The sequence below is a fragment of the Polyodon spathula genome, chromosome 3, assembly GCF_017654505.1.
Source record: "Polyodon spathula isolate WHYD16114869_AA chromosome 3, ASM1765450v1, whole genome shotgun sequence".
Taxonomy (NCBI): domain Eukaryota; kingdom Metazoa; phylum Chordata; class Actinopteri; order Acipenseriformes; family Polyodontidae; genus Polyodon; species Polyodon spathula.
In genome coordinates this window covers 32,195,785-32,217,568 of record NC_054536.1, presented here as the reverse complement: position 1 = coordinate 32,217,568, position 21,784 = coordinate 32,195,785, and the positions used below count along the sequence as shown (strand labels likewise).

At 39.4% G+C, this 21,784-nt stretch overlaps 1 protein-coding gene across 2 annotated transcripts in view; it reads left to right on the top strand.

Annotated features, from left to right (window-relative positions):
• tsnare1 (T-SNARE Domain Containing 1) overlaps positions 1 to 21,784 on the top strand; it is a 274,777-nt gene that overhangs the window by 41,104 nt on the left and 211,889 nt on the right. For both annotated transcript variants that reach the window (XM_041245057.1, XM_041245056.1), the window contains exons 2-4: positions 401 to 518; positions 18,797 to 18,874; positions 21,441 to 21,510. In XM_041245057.1, coding sequence (XP_041100991.1) covers positions 437 to 518; positions 18,797 to 18,874; positions 21,441 to 21,510 — 230 coding nt within the window. In that variant the 5' untranslated portion in view covers positions 401 to 436. The remainder of the gene's footprint in view (positions 1 to 400; positions 519 to 18,796; positions 18,875 to 21,440; positions 21,511 to 21,784) is intronic.

Genomic DNA, 21,784 nt, shown 5'->3' with positions numbered 1-21,784 from the left:
ACATTTTGTGTTTAAACTGAAAGTGGTCTCGAGCAGTCGAATGGGTCAAAGTTCAAGTATATTTTCCTCTAGAGGAATCATGACACTTTGACGTCACTACTTTGCTATTATGCCTTTTTTTCGAATGGCTCAGGATGCAAATACAGCCTTCATCCATATATATATATATATATATATATATATATATATATATACACACACACACACACACACACACACACACACACACACACACACACACACACACTACTCATGATATTATCAGTACGCCACCATTTATACCCTACACTGAGGAGACATCCATACAAATGAATGACACACTCTGCAGGGTTTGGGTGGCTCTGTTCAGCGAAGTGGTACATCTCTGTAGTTAGTGGTAACATTGTGGTTTGTGTTTCAGCTCTGCACCTGCAAGCCCAGTCTCACTGACACCAAAATGTCGTATGGATCACTCGCTGAGGGTACCTTCGGGAGAAATGCTTTTGGTGGGCCGAAAAGACAGGGCTACCAGCCAGTAGGTAAACACCTCCTCTTTTTCATTAACCAAACGTCAGTCATGCAATCTGCATGCAACCTGAATTGGATCTTTTACTTTTACTGCATGCTTTCTACACTCAGCTTTACACATATTGTTAAAGGGTAGACACTGTGGGTGGGTTGGTATACCACTTTTTTGGTTTACCATGATTTAAGTACATTTATATCACCCAAGTCCAGGAAAGAAAACGACATTGTCTGTAGAGGTGATCCTTAAATAATTAAGTAGTAGTTATTCTGCAAAGCATCCAAACAGAACTGTAGCAGTAAAAAATGATAAATAGCAGGAGTTGTAAAGTAAGTCGGTACAGTCCCGAGCGAAATAAACCTACTCTTAACTTAATTACAATATATTTAAACCATACAGAAAACAAAACTAAGGTGAGCAAAAAGAACGCACTAAACTGCAGTGGGGCGGTTGGTGATCTTTGAGAGAGGTGGGGCGTCGGAGAACCAACTCTTTATTTTATCCCCCAACCCCACAATACCCCCGTATTTCACCTCTCGCAAATACACATATAACATAAAAACATTGCATACTGATTACACACAATGTACTGGATTTAACTGTTCTTCAGTTATCCTCCTGCAATTGTTAATGTGCATTACATTACTGAAACAAAATCCTGTGATATAAATGACCAGAGATACTAGGCTATTGATTTCTGTATATTCAAATAAATAGGCCTACAGAAGTAGTAGGCTATGTAAATAACTAGCATTAGATATAAATACAGTATGAATAACCATATTGCCCTATGCTTAAATATTACTTTTAGTGCAGAGGGAAAACAAATGTAGGGGCATACTGTAGCTATGACATTAAAACATGTTTCACCTATTTTAAAAGTGGCTTGTTTGTTTAGAATATCATACTGTAGTCATGACAGCTATACACTTTCATAACTGTCACAGGCACTGGGTTCAGCGCCCCAGAGCTCATTGAAAACGTAGACTTCAGATCTTCCTCCCACCCATTACTGTGTGCGGCAGGGGTGAGAACTAATGCATTGTAATGCATTTAACAATTATCGTAATGTTAATAATAGTAGCTACCGTTTCATTTAGATCATTATTATTACTTATTAATTTAAACTGGTGTGGCGGCGCCCTTTGTGCCTGTATACACGAGCCGCCACTGCTAAACTGTGAAAAATGGTGTAGCCTCACAGAAAGAAAGACTAAAACAAGCCCTGAATCCTTCCTCTAGTTCTTTCACACCCCCATTTTTAAAAGGAGGTCAACATGACCAAACGTACGGGAAAGTCATGACTTCTTAAAGGGCCATACTCCCTCTTAAACGCCTAACCTGCATAAAAGTATGAGTGCATTACTTGAAATATTAATAGGGAAAATATGTATTTCTAAACATTATCATGGGACATGAAAGAACAAAGAAACAATTACTTAGTCAGGCATATTTCCAGTTTGAAATAAAACTGGCAAATTATGCTATTATAACATCTCAGAATGTGACTTGTGCCACAGTGGTATTGATACTGTTCCATTTATTCTACACCACAATTATTGTAATTACTTTATACAATGGGTAACACATTTTTCAACTGCAAACATGCTTCTTCTAAATCAAGTGATTATACTTGAAGCCTTAGCAAAGTGTCTGATGAAGATCTTTTTGTAAAATGATGCTGTGTTTTGATAACGGTTTTGAAGGAAACTGTCGACATAGAATACAAGTTTCGATGGTTGCGTTTTTTTACCCAAAGCTTGCTGCACCAGGCAAGAGTATATCGCTGGATAACAAAGGCTCCCACAGCGTAGCTCCCATAGGGTAATGCTGCGTGCGCAACTCGTAATTTACATAGTGCTTCATTGACCCTCAACACCCCTACCATGTGACCATAATACCCCACGAACCTTAGGTTTAGGTTCTTGTTGTATGCATTTCTACTCTTAAATAATAATCTGTATTGGTACATGTTTGTGTTTAAGCAATAAGACCGATCATTGTCTAATTCTGTTTACCATCAGCTGCACAAAGCATTTTTTATTTATTTAATACATTAAAACGCTTTAACAAACTGCAGCACCGTGTCATTTTAAGCAAATAATAGATCTTAAAAATGTTGTAGTATAACATAAGAGTGTACAACTTTAGGGCGTTCTTTTAAAAATTCTGATTGTCTTTAGTGAAAAAAAAAATAAACTTAAACGATCCAAGTTATTGTACGTAGTAAAATACAAAGTACCAAATGTTTAAATCATTCTGTGAAAGGAAGTGTGATTTGTTTGTTTTATTTTTTGTGAATTACAGTAATAATTTAAGTGATTTACGTTTGTCTTCATTTTTGCTAAGCCTTTTTTTTTATAATTTGCATGATGTACTGTATATCGTGATATTAAGGTTACCACTGTATTTTTTTAACGGTTATCATAAGGTAACAATAAAATGGGATCTAATAAACTCTGAAAACCACTAAAGTGAATATTTATATGTATGCATGTTTAACAACACCCCCGTTTACCTCCGAGCAAGTTTCCTGTTATGTCCATGTAAGTCTTTTAGTTGTCGTTTAAACATTAAAACTACCATCCAGCACTATCTCCAACTCAGTAAAGCAATTCTGAGTTGTGGTACACACTGCACTTTCTACCTCTGATGCAACTTTTCATTGACAGGCACTGATGTGAATATAGCAGCCCACTTTTTACAGTTTGACAACAGGAATGTAAGAACTGTTTTAAATCCTAAACCTAGGGATGCATTTTTGTGAGCACAACTTGCAATGCACTTTTTTGGCACTTAAAATACTAACAATTTTAGTATTTGTTGTGAAAAGAAAAGTTTCTTTAATTCAGGAATTGGTCTGTTACTTTTTGTGCTTTGTTATACATAAGCAGAGCAGAATGGTGGTAGGCTAGGGGACAAGTAAGGTACACTGTTGTCAGTTTTCTTGTACAACTCACATTAAGTAATTGTATTATTGTATGAGAGAAATATTTTTCCTTCCTCATTATATTTTTCTGTTTTCACAGAGACTACATGCAGGCTTGTTTGCCTCACACAGCATCTTGATGCCATTTTGGTGACAGCTTTTGCATCACCATTACGAGGAATGTTAGTTTACTAACAAGCAGGCTTCCCTCTGTCTTATGTGGGTACTGACTAAGTGGTTTTGCCAGTAGCTTGCACAGGTGAGCAACCCTGTACATTGCTACCTGCGGTAACTGCGAACCGAGTGGACCCGTACCCCGGTACCGAGGTCACTGGCCCGCTCCACTCCCAACCCGGTGCCGCTATAAACTGTACCGGTACCATAGCGTACCGCACTGTACCGTCAGTAAAATTATGTACCGACCTGATGCTACAGGCACCGAACTGGAACGAAACAGGCTGGTACTGTCTGATTCCGTACCGTACCATACCGTACCAGTGCTACAGGTTCCGAACAGACCCCGTACAGGTCCCGCTTATGCCTTTAAATCACTTTAGTTACCTTTAAACCAGCTTAAAAGTACTAATTACGGTTAGCGTCCACACTACGTATCATTTGATAGCGTACTCGAGAGCCGGACTTGAAACCAGCTCAGGGGGTAGTCTCGAGTCAGTTTCTAATTATCTGAGTGCGGTTTAGCAGAAGTGTATTCCAACAATGAAGTTTTCCAAGACAACAAACATTCACCTGCTTTATTCTTTTTCTAACAGCATGTGTTGTTCTCGCAAGCAGGTGTTTGTCTGAGTAACATCTTGCAAGATTTTCATTATTTAATATATTTTATTCCTTTCTGAAAATGAACTTTTGCACTTTCTTCAAAATGTCAGCTGATGCATAGGTTTTAAGATGTAATTTTGCTTTTATTTGGACATGCTCTACCATTCTGTCTTCTTTAATTTTTAGCCTGTAAGTACATCTTGCAGGTGTAGAGATAGAGAGTATGCTTGAGAAATTAAGAGCAATGTTTTAATAAGAGTTTACTTTTTCTGCAGCTTTTCTCAAGAACCTCCCTAGAAACACAACACTGCATTTTCAATAATCTGAATAACCAATCTTCGAAATAAATATATGTTGGAGAGCAATATCGACAGCTGGATAGAAATGTATACCAATACTGCGAGATGCGCATTTCTGAGTGGGTTTAACAGTGTGCTTATATATTTCTTTTTTTTTAAAAGGACGACTTATGATATAATTATTTCATGAACAGGTTCTATTTTTAACAGCATGTTTAGCAATCTAGTAAAAATGAAGCAGACAGATAAGTAGTTCTGACTGTATTTGGCATATCCGTGAAGTGGTTCTGGGGCCCATTTGATAACAGCTATTTGCGACAATTCGCAATCGCAAGCACCACGCAAATAAAAAATTGGGTTTCAAAAAAAAAAATTGCCGAGCTACAATATCGCCGATTTTCACCAGAAATCTGTGACTGCCAGCTCGAGTAACTGATCCATTCGCAAAGCAGAATTTTCTCTGAACTTTGAGAACTACAGATTTATGTTCGATCGCTTTTCAAGAGATGAAAAAATACATTTCCGAAGCAATTCCGGACAACACCTGTTTATCCATTCATGATTATTGGAAAGGAATGCTGAAGCAGTGTCCTAAATTGGTTCGCTCTGTATTGCGAGTGCTGGCTTTACCTCTGTCCAGTGCAAATGAGTGAGCATTAAAAGTCGTGAATGGAAGAAAGAAGCGTGCTTCCATGCCCAAACAATCTATTAAAATGTATACAATGCTTTACTAAAACCAGTTCAAGATTTAGCAGTCTTATTTTTGATATGGGCATAGTTATGATGGTTTCATACCTAGAATTGCCATCGGCGGTTACATTTCAAACAAGCGCAATATTAAAATGAAAGTTTTATTCAAGCACATCATATCAAACATCTGCACAGCCGAAACACCGGATTTAAATGAATAATTAAACATAAAAGGGTTTATTTTCTAACTTACCACATATAATGCAAAAAAATAAAAACTATAATTAAAAAAAAAAAAACATTTAAAAAGAAACTAGTGCGTGATATGTACATGCAAAACTATAAAAATGAAAATTAGTTTTTTTTTTTTTTTTTTTTTAAAGTAACATAAAAAAGAAATTGACTCAATTCCCATTATGTAACGTGAATGCCCTTTCAGGGAAATGGACTTCAAAGTAGCACCTAAGTAGCACAATCCACACAAATGTACTGCAGGTTTTTTTTTTTTTTTTTTTTTTTTTTTTTTCATTTTTACGTGTGGAGTAAGAGAGAGGAGGGGAGGAAAAAGGAGGAGTGGGAAGAAGCAGCAGCAACAGTTGCAGCAAGTCTGCCTCACCTGCCTGTGGGGGGAGGAGTGGTGTTTCAGGTGTGGGGAGCCCTGGCACCTTTCCCGTATGGCAGCAGGACGAAACCACACAGGAGAGGTGAGAGGAGAAGGAGGCAGAGAGGAAGGAAGGTGTGGGACTGCATGCACTCCGGGCATGAGGAGCACCACTGTCTGGAGGTCTTCCAGGACACGAACCTGGAGTGGGAGGAACCCGAACATCCTACGCCTGAGTGGGAGGAGCCCGAACATCCTGCGCCTGAGTGGGAGGAGCCGAACATCCTGCGCCTGTGTGGGAGGAGCCTGAACGTCCTGCGCCTGAGTGGGAGGAGCCCGAACATCCTGTGCCTGAGTGGGAGGAGCCAGAACGTCCAGGAGTCGAATGTCCACAGCCCAAGAGGGGGGAGTCGGTGCGTCCACAGCCCAAAAGGGGGGAGTCAATGCTTCCACAACCCAAGAAGAGGGAGTCGGTGTTGTCCACATTGCAAGAAGGGGGAGTCGATGTGTCCACAGCCCAGGTACCCACCAGGGAGGGAGAATACCTGCTGGTGGCACCTTCACTGCCATGGGAGGACCACTTGCCACTTCCACCTCCACCAGCAGAAGAGGAGGAGCCACTGCCACCTTCGCCGCCAGAAGGGGAGGAGCCCCTGCCTCCGTCACTCACATCATTGCCACCACTATCACCCCCAGCACAAGGAGAGGAGCAGGAGATACCTCTGCCTCCACCTCCGCCAGTAGAGGGCGTATGCCTGCTGGTTTCACTCCTACCAGCAGAGAGTCTGCTGATCCCACCTCCGCCAGCAGAAAGAAGAGACTTGCTGGATGCACTGCCACTTCCTTCACCACTCCCACCAACATAAAGAGAGGAGCAGGAACTAACTTTGCCTCTGGCCCCACCACCAGAGGGAGGATGTCTGCTGGTATCACCCCTTCATCGCCTTCCCCACCATCACCTCTATCACCTCCACTACCTTCACCTCCATCACCACCTGGAGAAGAGGAGCAGGAGCTGCCTCTGCTCCACCACCACCAGGAGCACAGCAGCAGGTACTGCCTCTGTCTCCACCACCAGCACCACCACCAGGAGCAGAGCAGCAGGAGCTGCCTCCACCCCCGCTAGAGGGAGGGAAGCAGGAGCTACCTCTCCCTGCACCCATAAAAGGACAAGGGCAGGATGCTGCCGGACCTCAGCAGCCCCTGCATAGGTTTCTGAGGGGAGCACGGGGGAAAACCACCCAGCCACAGTGGCTTCGAAGAGGACCAATCCCAGCACCACAGCTAAGCCTTGCTCTCCTTCCGCCGTTGCCTCCTGAGGGTCCGCTGCCGCCGTTGCCTTCCGAGGGTCCTCTGCCACCATCGCCTTTAGAGGGACCGCTGCTGCCTTGCCTCGCACTCTCCATGGATACCTGCCTCGCATCGCCCACCGAGGCCTGCCTCGCACCGCCCACGGAAGCCTGCCTCGCACCGCCCATGGATGTCTGACTCGCACCACCCACGGATGCCTGCCTCACACCGCCCAAGGATGCCTGCCTCGCACCGCCCAAGGATGCCACGTCTGCATCACCTGGGGCTGCCTGGTGCTCTGCATCGCCTGGGGCTGTCTGTTGCTCCGCATCGTCTGGGGCAGCCTGTGTCTCTCTTATATCCCCTAGGGTTGCTGAGGGTCCAGCTTCTCCTGGGGTTGCCGAGGGTCCCGCATTGCCTGGGATTGCCTGTCTCTCTTCTGCTTCTCCTAGGATCGCTGCCGGTCCTGCTTCGCCTGGGGTCGCTTTGGGCTCTGCTTCACCTGGGGTCACTGAGGGCTCTGCTTCGCCTGGGGTCACTGTCAGCTCTGCTTTGCCTGGGGTCACTGTCGGCTCTGCTTTGCTTGGGGTCACTATGAAGTTTTTTTATTTTTTATTTTCTGTACAAACAGAAAGAAAAACAGAAAATTACTTGCACTGCCCCCTGAGTGTCACTCTCCCGTACAAATAATAAACATTTTGTTAAAAAAAATATTTTCCTTAGAAATACATTAAAAATTAAAAATGTTATTGAGTTGAAGTACCGTTAGATATTATCTAACATAATAACTATCGAAATAAAACTATTATTAGAACAGTAACACACTCTAAATTTAAAACAATACTTAAGTCTAAATTTAAAAAAAAAAAGTATAGTAAAAAAACATTGAATAATACAAACATTTCCTAAATTAAACAAATTAATAAACGAGAGAGAACACAACACTACTTACTCTCAGTGGCTTACATCACATGTCTGAGGCTCTCAGGGACAGCACGAACACAGTAAACCGTTAAAGGTACGTTTTAAAAAAATTTTAAATAAAAAAAAAATTCCATCTGAACAATACATATAATACATTGATATAGAAGAGGAAAGTTTGATGAAACACCTACATCAGAATCATTTTCGGACAAAGCTGTAAGCATATCACTTGCTTCTTGAGTGATAATGCATCTTCTTTGAGCCATTTTGAGTTTCAGCATGGTCTCTGTCAGTGTACCTGCGAGTGTAAAATCGCAACACTACGACACGTGTCTAGACTATATATAGTTATATTCTATTCAAAGACATACTGCTGTAAGCTCAGTGGGGGTAGAGATAACAACAGGCTTGTATATAAAAAATAGAATATTGTAGGTTATATTCAAAATAAAAACATGTACTGTAAAAGGCAGTCAAAATGACTGCTTTTTGGCGGTTCTAGGTGGGCAGGATTATAACATCCTTATTTTCGCGATCCTGCCTTTCAAATGTTGACGCTTCATCTGTGGTTGGCTGTTCAGGTCTCACAAAACATGCATTCGTGTTTAGACAGCGCAATTTTCATTGCTGTATCTATGTTTCACCAAAATGCCTGCTCCTGTGCCAGTCAGCTGTTGTTAAACCACTACAATATATTTAAGTTGGTAGAAGAATATGGTACGCACAAGGCAGTCCAAAAAATATTCTTTCACCAGGAAAACAGTTCCATCCAGTGTTCGGGATTAAATGTGAAACTGGGACAAAATCCAGATTTTTGCAAATGCTTCAGGACACTGGGAAAGCCTTTCGGAAACTGTGACTGCCCTGGCCAAACCAATACATTTGGTATCTTTACTTCTTGATTCTTGTCTCTCACAGTCATGGAACAATACGCCCCTTATGGTTTTAAAACAGGAGGAAACACAGGGAGAGTGAACAGCTGCAAATGGAGATTTCTGTGAGCTCTGAAGAATTGATGTCTGACAGTCACACATACATACACTTAGCTCATTGGAATTGTTCCTGATTGGTAAATCAACTGGGGTTTGTTGTCAACCAGTAGGAGAGAATCCAACCAGGGCATTGAGGAAATTGAGTTATGGTGTTCTTCAAAAATATATGAATCCACATTTTTCTGGGTGCAGTAGCTTGATAGTTAGCAAATCTATTACATGAAAATTTATATATTTCTGTTGAACCCTTTTCTATCTACTCTGCTGCAGTTTAGTTTTCTATGATAACCGCATACACTGACTTTCATTTTAATAGAAACAATAAAAACAGGAGTAGAGAACAAACTGTTTCAATTATAAGAATCCTCAGCAGACTGTTCTTATAACTGAAACAGTTTGTGCTTTGAATCTGTCTTCCTGCCTGTTTGTAAGGTGTGGTGTATTAATACTTACAGGCCACTCTGGGAGTTAGTGAATTTTTGGGCATTGCCACTTGAAATGTTTTATTTGAAATAAAGAAAAACCAAAAAAAGAAAATACTGCTGTTTGGAAAACAGACTGCAGTTTATTTCGTTCAGATCGGAACATGTTGTTTTCATTATTGTTCTTTTTCACTTGAAGACTGAGTCATTTCCCACTGGGAACAAACAGACCTATCCATCAGAACAATGACATAATGTGTACAACATGTTTCCGTTATTGTACATAATGTAGAGGTAAAGCAACTAGATTAAATATGTCGACCCTTTGCTAAAAGGAGAAGCATGCTTTTCATTTCACTGGTCTATTTATCCAGCTTATTGTAGATCTAGTCTGAAATCTGAGGCTGTAAGGCAGTCAATTTAGACTTTGTTAAATTTACTCCAGTGCCAGGTGTGATGGTGGACTTTGCAATGTGGGACAATGTTTATTCCAGGCTTGACTTCATATGCTGCATCTCTGCTGCTCTTCACATTGTTCTCTCCCTCACATTTGCAATTGGTTCAATTTCAGCCTGTGGCAGGAATGTTTATAAAAGCCTTCCAACCACCTATGGGGCACGCAGGGATTAAAACTGGAAGACTCTTCACAGCCTGACTGTCACCACTTTGAATGTTAGGTTACTTACCGTAACCCTGGTCCCCTGAAAGAGAAGACGACCACCTACAATATTACATATGGGATATGCCTATCTATTGGTAGGTATTTTCTGAGCTCTCTATATCAGAGCTGCCGATAGGCCCCTTCCTGTTATGATGCCCTTGGTCCTGCCTACCGAGGGATTAAAGCCGTCATACTGAGGAAGCCATTTTTCTTTTTGCATCGAACCTGTGAGGGCGACCGATGGGACCGATGCGACCTTGCAGTTGGTGGTCGTCCTCTTTCAGGGAACCAGGGTTATGATAAGTAACCTAATGCTCCGTTTCAACTTGCAGATGACCACCAACAAAATGTATACCAGAGCCGTCGCAACGGAGAAGGAACAGCAGCATACGAGGGACGCATCAGAACCGTATAACCCAAGGCAAGGAAGAATCTACCACATTCAAGCGGTAGAACCTGGAGAATGTATCCAGCGTAGCCCAGCTTGCTGTTATACATATATCGGACAGTGTGGATCCTCTGAAGAGGGCCCAAGAAGTTGCCAGTCCTCTAGTAGAGTGCACAGCTAGTCTCATACGCTGCAGAGACTGTGTCCACAATCCAATGTGACAGTCAATGCTTTGAGAGGGGCTGTCCTAGGGTCTGTATACCGTGACAGACAAAGAGCTGGTCAGTATGACGTAGAGCTTTTGTCCTATCCACATAACACCTCAATGCCCGCACTGGGCTGAGGAAATGTAATATCCAATCCTCCTCCTCCTTCATGTGGAAGGCTGTAATCACATTGGGGAGGAAAGCAGGGTTTGTATGCAGTGACACCCTGCTTCCATCATCCCAAATACGCATACAGGAGCTGTGCACCGACAGCACCTTCAACTTTCACTGACCCGCTTAGCGTAGGTGATAGCCAAGAGAAAGTCTTCAGACAGAAGCTTCAACATTATGGAATGTATAGGCTCAAATAGGGTCTTCATGACAGCCTCCAGTATAACATCAAGGCTCTACTCGGGCAGAATGGTCCTTCTGGGAGGGTGTAAACGGTGAGCGCCCTTGAGAAACCGGGTTGCCAAAAAATGCACACCCAGAGATACTGAATCTATGAGGGCATGGCACGCAGAGATAGCCGCTAAATACCCCTTCAATGTGGAAGGTGACCTACCAGCATCAAGCAGTTCTTGCAGAAACTGCAAGATAACTGGCATGGGTCAAGAAACTGGGTCATGACTTCTAGTCAGACACCAATTCTGTACATCTTCTGTACAGCGACCTAGTGGAGTCTGCCCTAGCGCTTTGCAGAGTACCCACAACCGCATCTGGTAGCCCTAAGTTTGTCCAGCTGTCCCATTCAGAGGCCAGACTCATAATTGGAATCTGCCCAGTTCTGGATGCCAGAGAGTGCCACTTGTCTGACTGAGGAGATCCAGGCGAAGCGGGATCTCCCAGGGTTGGCCTTGTATGAGCTGGCATAGGGTCGAGAATCAGATTCTCTTGGGCCATTGGGGGGCCACTAGGAGAACTGTCGCTTTCTCTAATCGGACCTTCTCCAAGAAGGCCGGGAGCAACGGTACTGGCAGTAACGTGTAAAGGAGCGTCCTGGTCCACTCGTGGGCTAGGAGCGTCTTGCTTCAGTACACTCAGCACTGAACGATTGGATTGGAGCCTGCAGTGAAAATGTGGTCTGCATTTCTTAATTGCGTTTGAAGAAAAGTCTAACAGTTTCAGTCATTCCAGGTTTAACTATGAGTTTAAATCATCCCAACCAAACTAAAACGCTTTGCAAATGTTAAAACATCACTTATCATTCATATTATTTGGTTTTCAGTTTTATATTTTTCAATTTGCGTCATTCACGATATATCCCAATCATGGTTGTGGCAGGGCGTAAGCCCTCCTCGTGTGAATAATGTGTGAGTGTGTGATTTGGAAAGTAAATTTGGAAGGGATTGGGCTAAATCCATCTCTGCCAACAATCACGTGGGATTGTAGCCATTCCTGAATTAGGCAATTGAGTGCTAATTGGGGAGTGGCCACATGAATATAAGGAAAGCAAAATCCTTTGTTTGTTGGAGGTGTTTGACCTGTGTTTTGTAAATGTGTAGTGAAGGGGAATGCCCAGCCTACAAGTGTGAATTATTTAGTTTGAACTTTTGTTTGTTTGTTTTGTTCTTTTTCATTAGTGAATGCTAAGCTTTAGCTCTTTAATTGCAGCTTTCCTGTCTGAGCTTTCTGTACTATTTCATCTGTTCCTGTTGGGTTCTGTGTTGCAATGCCTGTGTTGTTTATGTCTGCTGTCTAATTAAATGGTCTTTTACACTTCAGCAAATGTTAACCTTCCCTAAGATGCTGAAATCAGAAATATTTAGAAGTATGGCAGGTAACACTGCTACTGTGTTGTGTCAAAAGGGCAGAAGTTGTTAATTTTTGAGTTTTGAAAAGGTAGATGTCAATGATTGCTGACGTGAAGATGTAAACTTCTCTTTGTGCTTTGGTGCACATAACCCTTTGTTGTTAGATAAATTCAGTTTGCATTTGATGCATCTCCTGATTGCTACAATGCTTGAATCTTGATGGAAATTTCCCTGCTTTTAAAATTCTGGGACTGGATGTGCTTGTTGGAACCCCAACCCATTTGTACACTGAAAGCTAAAGGCTGAAATGGTGGAAAGAAAGTTTTGTCATATGTAATTGTGACAGAGAGCAAATTAATCCTAGTCAACAATCTCTTTCCCGACCTGTGAGGGCACTGTATAACAGGAACAGTGTTCCTCGTACTGGATGGTCTGTCAGTTCATTCCAGGGTCAGTCGGAAGCCAGCCATCCAGGAAGAGGGTGGAGTCACAATGCCCAAAATCATCAACCTAATGTGGTATGTGATGTGTCAGTCATGGATTGGAGGAGAAGTGACTGAACTAGTTATCACAGGGGCCGTGATTAAGGGTATAACGGGGGGTGTGACGATGTAATCTGTTCCTTCATTATAGTTACTGAGAGGACCCATTTAGGAAACGGAAGTAATTAATTATTGTGAGTGTTTCGTGTTTTGTTGGTTTGATTGTGCTAACTCTTTGTCTTATGTCACTGTTAAACAGCTAGCACTAACTGGGAGCTGTCACTATTAGCCAGCACCAAAGCCTGGACTACACTGCACCTCTGTTTCACAAACTGTTGTCTTTCACCCCACCTGCACTTGAGCACTCACTGTGTGGAGAAGTGACAGTGTTTGTGTTAAGTGTTGTATTATTTTGGGACTGAAACTCTTGTTTTGCATAGAGCGATACACATGCATGTGCTTATTTAAGTATTGTTGACACGCAACCCAGCCTGATACAGGAGCTCTATTATTGAACTTGCACTGTCTTGTGTGTGTTATTCCTGAGCACTACACCAACTACACCTGCGCACTGCAAGCCACTTTGCCACAGTGCTTCATCAGTGTAATCATTGCACCTATTTGATCATGAATAATCTCAAACTTTTTGCTTTTCAACATGGAGATGCAAACTACTGCAAGCCTTTAAGAATGAATGGGAACAATTGTGGTGTAATGGTTAGAGCTGAGAGATTGGGTGCACTATGTTGTAGTGTTGCTAGCTGAAGGACGGAGACAGTGTGGTTTAATGGTTAGAGCTGTGGGACAAACTTTCTTCTCTTTTTATTGTGTGTTATTGTGCTCACTTTAAGTCAATTTAAAAAGACCCCCTCTCAAGGCATCTTATTTAGATTCTGCAGCATTAGTGCCTCTTCATTAGCAAATGCAATAAACAGATAGTCTATTAAAGCATTTACAAATAAATTAAATGGAGCAGGTTAGCCTCCTGGTGTGAATGTGTTAATTAAGGTCAGATGGAGGCGGCAAGGTAAAATACCTCTTAAAATAGCAAGCGTCTTTCCTTATAAGTGCACAGCAAGAGGCCAACTCTCATTTCCAAAGTTTGGGCTTATATATTTGTTTAAAAATGTTGCTAAACAGGTATACTGCTACTTCTCAAAATAAAATACAATGTGTGTTAATAACTAGTGAATGTGTGTACTTTTTTTTCCACAGCAAGTAGCTCTATATGATGTACTGTACATTACATACATATTCTTCTCAAGCACAGTATGACCATGGTGTGGTTTGTCTGCATCAACAATAGCCAAAACCAACAGTACTGTGACATTTGAATTCACATGTTGTGATCAGTGTGGGTTATAGCCACAGAAACAGGATCAAACACAACAGCCTGTTATCAGCTATGTTATACTGTCCAGTACAAACTAATTTCTTTAAGTTACATTTCAGTAAATGTCAGTGTGTGGTTTTGTACTGTGTCATAGGCATAAAGGCCCTGTTGCACAAGAAATGCAGCGGTTTGGCTGGAGGGTGTTGATGCATTAGCTATACCTGCAAAACAGATATGCAGACAGATAGACATACTGAACACAGCAGCCCTCAAGTGTAGCTCTAATTTCACTGAACTGCTTTGTGCCAAGAAATTGCAGGTACCTTTAAGACCCCTCTGTGTAAAAAGTGAAGATTATTTAGTTTTGATAAGGCAGCTATGAAAAGCCTTGAATTAATTCCCAGAGTTTTATAAGTAAAATCAAGCAGATTTAACAAGGCTGCTGCAGTCTAACTGTAGGAGAAATGGCGTGATGAATATATTCATATCTGGCTCCAGGGAGCCTCAAAGAGTGAATTATCTACTGCCTGTCGGGGGCAAAGATTCCTGTGAACTCAGCATATACAATCCGTCTCAACTTAGTCAAACAAGGTAGATTTAAACTGTGCTAAACCGAGAGAGCGGAAAAGAGGCTCAGGGAATCGTAGTCTGCTGTACTGTGTATCTATAACTTTCATTAAGATCACTGCCCCACACTTTCCTGTTGTGTTATGTAACACTTACATAATCATGTCATACATACTTATAGAATTTCTGTAAAAATACAAAGGGCCTTTTCCTGTCCTCCCTTGGGGGAGTTTAAGACTAAATCCAAATATGTTTGAAAAGGAGTTTTTACAACCTGTTGGAAAACTGTATGACATTATCTCATGTGACATTTTATGTAGTATTAAATAATTCGATTTTAGTGAAATACAGGACAATGGTCATCACGGATGTGACTTTTTTTACTGTGTAAAAATGGAGTAATGAACAATGAAAGCTTATTTTATTGCCTGCGTTGTTACAGACACACTTCTTGACCAGTATTATTTTTTGTATTGGTTTAAAACAAGCAAAATTTTGGCTGAGGGATAAATGGGGTTTTGTTTTTGTCAGATATAGAGGAGTACAGATCGAGGGACAGACTGGGAAGCATAGAGGGTTAACGATTAAGTATTAATAGGGTGTTATTAGAGAGCAGAAACAAATTGAAGATGTTTCTGTATCTATAGCCCTAACCACACGGTGTGTTCTGGCTTTTCTAATAAATGTCTTCTTTATTGGTAGCAAAGCTATTAACACAATTGTGAACCCTGGAAGTCAATTCCACTTTATCTCTGCAAGCTGTGTACATTTATAGCAAACACTGAAAGCCCTCTTCTGCAAAAGCACCCTGCAATTAAATTTTCATTGAAGTAAATTAGCTTGCTCTTGCGGCCTAGAAAAAGCGCTTTCACAGTTTTAAATCTCAGCTGTGTGGATGGATGGCTGGCTGGAATAAACTCATTTTCACAGCTATTGCATTATGGCTCATCGGTTATTGGTTTAATACTTTCCTGATACAAGGCATGTGCAGTATCACCTTAACCAGTTGCAGTAACAGGGGTCGTAAATAAGAGACATTAAGACAAATTAATATTGCTTTATGAAACTAACTTGTCAGTAAGACAAGCTGGCTAACAATATTTTATGCTGTATATGTGATACTGGACTCTGAGAATTTTTCTAATATCTCAATGACTACATAAGGGGAATTCGTTAATCAAAATGCATGTTAATGAGATCAAGAAAGATAATTTGTTGTTATCACCTGCTAGAAGTGTACAGGGACAACAGACACCTCCACGTTGCAAGTGGTGGTCTGTCCCTTTGCCTCACACTGGCCAGGATGCTTGCAGAGTGGGGAAATAGTACTTCTAATCGGAAGTTCTTTAATTTATTTTTTGATGTGCCGGGGGGTAAGCCATCTATGCATTTTCTCTGGCAGTCTTTGCTTGCCTCCGCGATAAATAAACTCAACCTGGTTAGAAGTAGCCACCGAATATTTGCAGTATTATAAGAACATTTTATATGCATACAAACGTGTATGTTATACAAAAAGTAAGTGTGTGTGTGTGGGGGGGGGGGGGGTCTGACAACATGTATACTTGCAAATCATTGATGTATAGCTATCTTGTGCGGGATATAACATGCTATGAAGATCCTAGCCACAGTTTGAGGGTCGTATTGAAGCCCCTGACTTGTCAAGCACTGAAACCTCATTTTTAGAAAACCAAGACTTTATTATGTGCTCTTTGTATAATTCTAATAAAATCTACATTAGAGATCAGTTGTCATACAATGTACGTATCCAGAGTTCAGGCTACAGTTGTATTGATAATTTCTTGGTAGTAATATTAAACTGGGTGCAAATAACAGTATATCATTTTAGCAATACAACAACATTCCTTAAGGTTACAAATGATTAAAACAACTGAATACATCTCATTCATAACTACAAGTGTAGAAAAGGATAAAATATTTCCATAACTGCAAATACTGAATTATCTAGGTAGTCTTACAATACTGACCTAAAAATATGCAATGAAGTGGATCGTGTCAAAAATGTAAGTCACATACATTCCAGCTGTTATAGGATACATCACAAATTACCAGCACGCTTAGCGAATAGAACCTCATGTACAGTATGTGCATTGTCCTGTACATCCTCTCTGGGGTCTGTCAATAACAGGCTTGCACACAAACTCTAAAATTACATTTGCTGCTACTGCTGCCACTACCAGAAAACCCATACTGTAGCTTGTTAATTCTCTTTTTGTAACATCAAATAACTTGAATACTATTTCAAGGTGAGTGATATACTTTTTTGTTAATTAAAACCCTCCTTTTCCGGAAGTGCAAATTAACTCCTGATAAATTATGACAATTAACACGGATGTGCTTTTAAATTCCTATGCAAACAAAATAAATAGTCACAAGAATCACTGTTCGTTAAGATATTAATATTATCTCATAAATCAACATAATTTCAGAAATCCCATTAGCGCAGATTAATAACAAAATAGGCATAAAAATAGGCCTATATTTATGACACAGAAGTTTGTGAGAATGTCCATAGAATCACTCACGCACAATCTGGATCATGTGTATGATCATTTCCTTGTGTTAGAATGATGATACTACAAGATAAGATCAAACTCCTATTAAAATCATCTAAAGATCCGCAATCAGTGTAATATGTAAAATAATAACACTCTCATTAGGTTTATGTTATTGTTGGCAGTATTGTTTGACACATTTCATTATTTCATAAGATTGCAGTTATATACCAAATATGGTATTATTAATATTGTTATTATTATTTAGGCAGTAGTATAATATAAATGTTGGTTACCACCACGATTCTTATTTTGTGACTCCATTGTTTCAGTTGTGCATTGGTAATTACAGAAGACATTAAGATGATATGTTGTAAAAGGTGTGCATGCTATTAAGAAATAGTTTTTCCTATACATTCACTTACAGCCAGTGGCAGCATTTGTTACAGAGACAGTTAGAAATTAACCTCTTGTGCTTTTGCAGCAGCAAAGTCTGCAATTATAGCGGAATAATCCTGTTTTTAGCACTATTGATGTTTGCCCTAGTCCACTCAAACATCCCTAAGAAATTGTAGAAAGTAAATAGTTGTTTTTTGTATTCATTTCATGTTTAGGTAAGAAAAGCTCCTCTTATCCAACACTACTGTGACAGGCACAGTGTAAAGCAGACACAAGTCAGTATGCTGAGGTTAGGATACAGGTCCAGCAAATTTCACTTGTAGATGTAGTCGAGCATTGCAAGAGACGAGGATGATACATTACGTATTTATTGAATTTGTATCCAGATTCATTCAAACATGCGTTTCAGGATTGATATGATTTCAAATTTGGTTTGTTTTAAAAGCCTGTAGTGTGTAAATGTTGTCTTTGGTGGTTTGGTGATTTTTTTGGCTATTTTTATCATGCATTTTTTTTCTTTCTTCAATGAGGTCATCACCACGATGCCCTGTATAGTATATTATGTCTTCCCCATGTCTTTTTTTTTTTCTGGAGCTCTGCATCCAATAAAATTACAAATCACACAAGTGCACACTTATTTTTTATTCATCACCAGTTTAACGGTTTTATTTATTTTTTTATAAAGACTATCTGCTGACAGTTCTAGACAATTAAATTTTACACAACAATCTGAATATTTCATTATTTCAGGACGTACTGTTTTTGATCTCATTTTACTAGTGTTTTTATTTTTTATTTATTTTAAATAAAAGTGTAGCACCTATTTATGCTTTTGTAATATATATATATATATATATATATATATATATATATATATACACACACACACACACACACACACACACACACACACACATATATAAGCAAGAGCAGTTCCTGTGACCTCTTGATAGGACCTCCACAACCTTATCCACTAGACAATGCTTTATTCTTTGGTTTTCAACTGTTGCTCTATCCTGTGTATTACATGCATGACTGTGTTCCTGTGTTTGTTGTTGTTTCAGCGACCCAGGTCAGCCCCACAGAGCTGCAGGATGTGTTTCAAGAGACTTCTTCAAACATCTTCCAGATCAACGGAAACGGTACTTAACAGCGTTCCTTCGTCACCTGCATGTGTTTCTGTTTGTGTCTGTGTGGAAGAGGAAAGTATAAGGAATAAGAGTGGTTGAGTTTAAAGTGCTAGCTTTACTTTTGTTGTACCAAGTTTTGAAAACATATAGGGTCAATTGCAGCGTACCAATGATTTAGTACACATAAAGTGGACTAAAATGCGGACTAGAAAATACTAACTAACTAAGTGCTTAATCCTGATTGTTGCATACCCAGCAGGTGATCCCGCTAATTGGTTTAACTGATCAGAACAAGTGGAATAAACTAGACCAATAATGGGGACTAACCTACAGCTTTGGCCAAAAGTTTTGCATCACTCTATAGAATTTACAGATTTTGCTTCATAGACGTCAAATGAAACCTGTTAATGTTAAGTTAATATATTAAATTACATACCACTTTGTAGTTTTCCATATACTTAAATGACAAATTAAAAAATGTGACATTTTGAAATCTAACATGAAATATTGTACTACTATTAATCCTTCCAGGAGACTTTTGTGATATCATTTTGTAGTTTAGTTTATTACATGATATTAAATAAAATATCTAAATTATGTTCATATGTTTTATTATTATTATTATTATTATTATTATTATTATTATTATTATTATTATTATTATTATTATTTATGTCCAATCCTAAAATTATAGGTGATGCAAAATGTTTGGCCATAGCTGTATAAACCTTTCTTTACTAATCCTATAGATGGAATTCAATATCAGATAAATATATCAAAGGGATCCCTGTACAAAAAGTACAACACATTTTGATTACATGAAACATATTTAAGTAAAAATAAATGTAATGACTTTTTGTGCACATTTCAAACTGCCAGATCATAAACTGCTGTCTATGGCAAGCCAAATCATCATTTAGACATATCTGTAATTAATTTATAGATATCTCAAAATATTTAAAGATATCTCAAGTACATTTAGAGCTATCTCAAAATGATTTCCAGATATCTTTAAAGTGAGCTTTAAATGAGATATCTAAAAATGTTTTTGAGATATCTTTAGATAATTTTCAGATATCTCAAAATAACAGGAAGTTATTTTGAGATCTCTAAATGAGTGGGAAGTTGTTTTGAGATTTCTCTAAATGAGTGGGAAGTTATTTTGAGATATCTCTAAATAAGTTTGGCATACCATTCTAGCAAAACATTATTTAAAATATTCAGAATGGTTTATTTACAGAAATCTCATATTCATTTAAAGCTCTATGCAAATGATTTACAGATATCTTTAAGAATTTCAAGAGATGCAATTTGAGATATCTTTAAATGAAAATTTGGCTTGCCATAGCCGACACTGCTGCATAGGCACATAAAAAGCTTAACTGTGTTATAATGGACCATTAGCTGTTTATAGTTAAATTATATTTTTAAAAAAAGTTAAACTGAAAACTGAATCCAAGGTACATGATTAAAACATGTATTTAAAATGTAGGGCCCATATATATATATATATATATATATATATATATATATATATATATATATATATATATATATATATTCTGCGAGGCTTTATTCTCATGGATCTGACTGCCCAAATAGGACGGACATAAACAAATGTATGTAATAAAGTTTTAAAATGTACTTGCCATTTCAAAGTAAAAATGCAGCTGTCTCTGCATAAAAATGTAAGCAGTAAATGCTTAGAATGAGCAAATGTACTAAGTTAGTCTTATCCTTCACAGTACTAAGCTAATTCACTTGACCAGGATCATCACAAATCTGATTTGGTACACTGCAATCAGGATCTTGTTTAGTCTGATTTAACAGATGATACACCTGTGGTGATTAATTTCTGGTACGCTGCAATTGGGATTTGAAGGTGTACTAACTTCAGTCCAATCAAGTGGACTAAACCTGCTTAATCCACTAGTTAGACACATCAAGTGGACTACATTTAGTACACTGCATAGAGTTTTCAATGAATATTACTGACATACATTTTAAACTGTAATATGTATTCAGGCTTCATTCAAGCGATAAGCATTGTTTCTTGGTCATAGCAACAAGTTTTTTTTTAAAAAAAGGTAAGATTTCAATAAATTTTAGCATACAAGATAAGGCTACCCTTACTCGAAGTTAGTATTCACAGAATATCTGCTCAGACAGGAACTGTTTCTTGAGCTCTGTGGTATGTGAAAACACTTGTGATTAAGGTTGGACTTGGCTCTTGGCTCTGGATTTAAACATAATATAATAATAACTTTTTTTTTTTTTTTTTTTTTAAGAGCCACCCACAATTCAGTTGTATTAGTTCTACCTTGTTTGTATTTGTATTACATTTTAGTATTTCTTAATTCTACACTATTGGCTGTTTATTATTTATGGATGATACAGATTGGAGAGAGCAAACAGAAGTCACAAAATGTGGTCTAAGGTACTTCCAGTCTGAATCCTGATACCCTGTCTGCGTTGGCTCTTCACCGCGTTGTTGATGAACCTGTATTACCGCATCCTTACTGAAGCCCTGGCTCTGCCTCTTACCTTTCCCTAATCCCCCATATTGTTCCCTTTACAGTGCTGACCCTAGAGAAGAGCCTTCAGTCGCTCGGCACCTCCAGAGACACCCCAGAGCTGCGGGAGACCCTGTAAGTCATTCCTGTTGATCTTAGTCTGCGCCTTTACACTATGTGCAGGAAGTGATGCTCAAGTTAGCGAAATGGTAAATCAAGACTGTTTCAGCACTACTGAATGTTTAATAGGTGTGGAGGATTTCAATAGTCTATCACATGATCAAGCGACCCGGACAACAAAAATGCATTTTTGTAAATGTATTCTGGCATGTCTGGCTTATCCACATAATGGCTGTTCTGTAACTTTGACGATATACTGTCCTTGTAACTCAGAGGCGATGGTAGACTT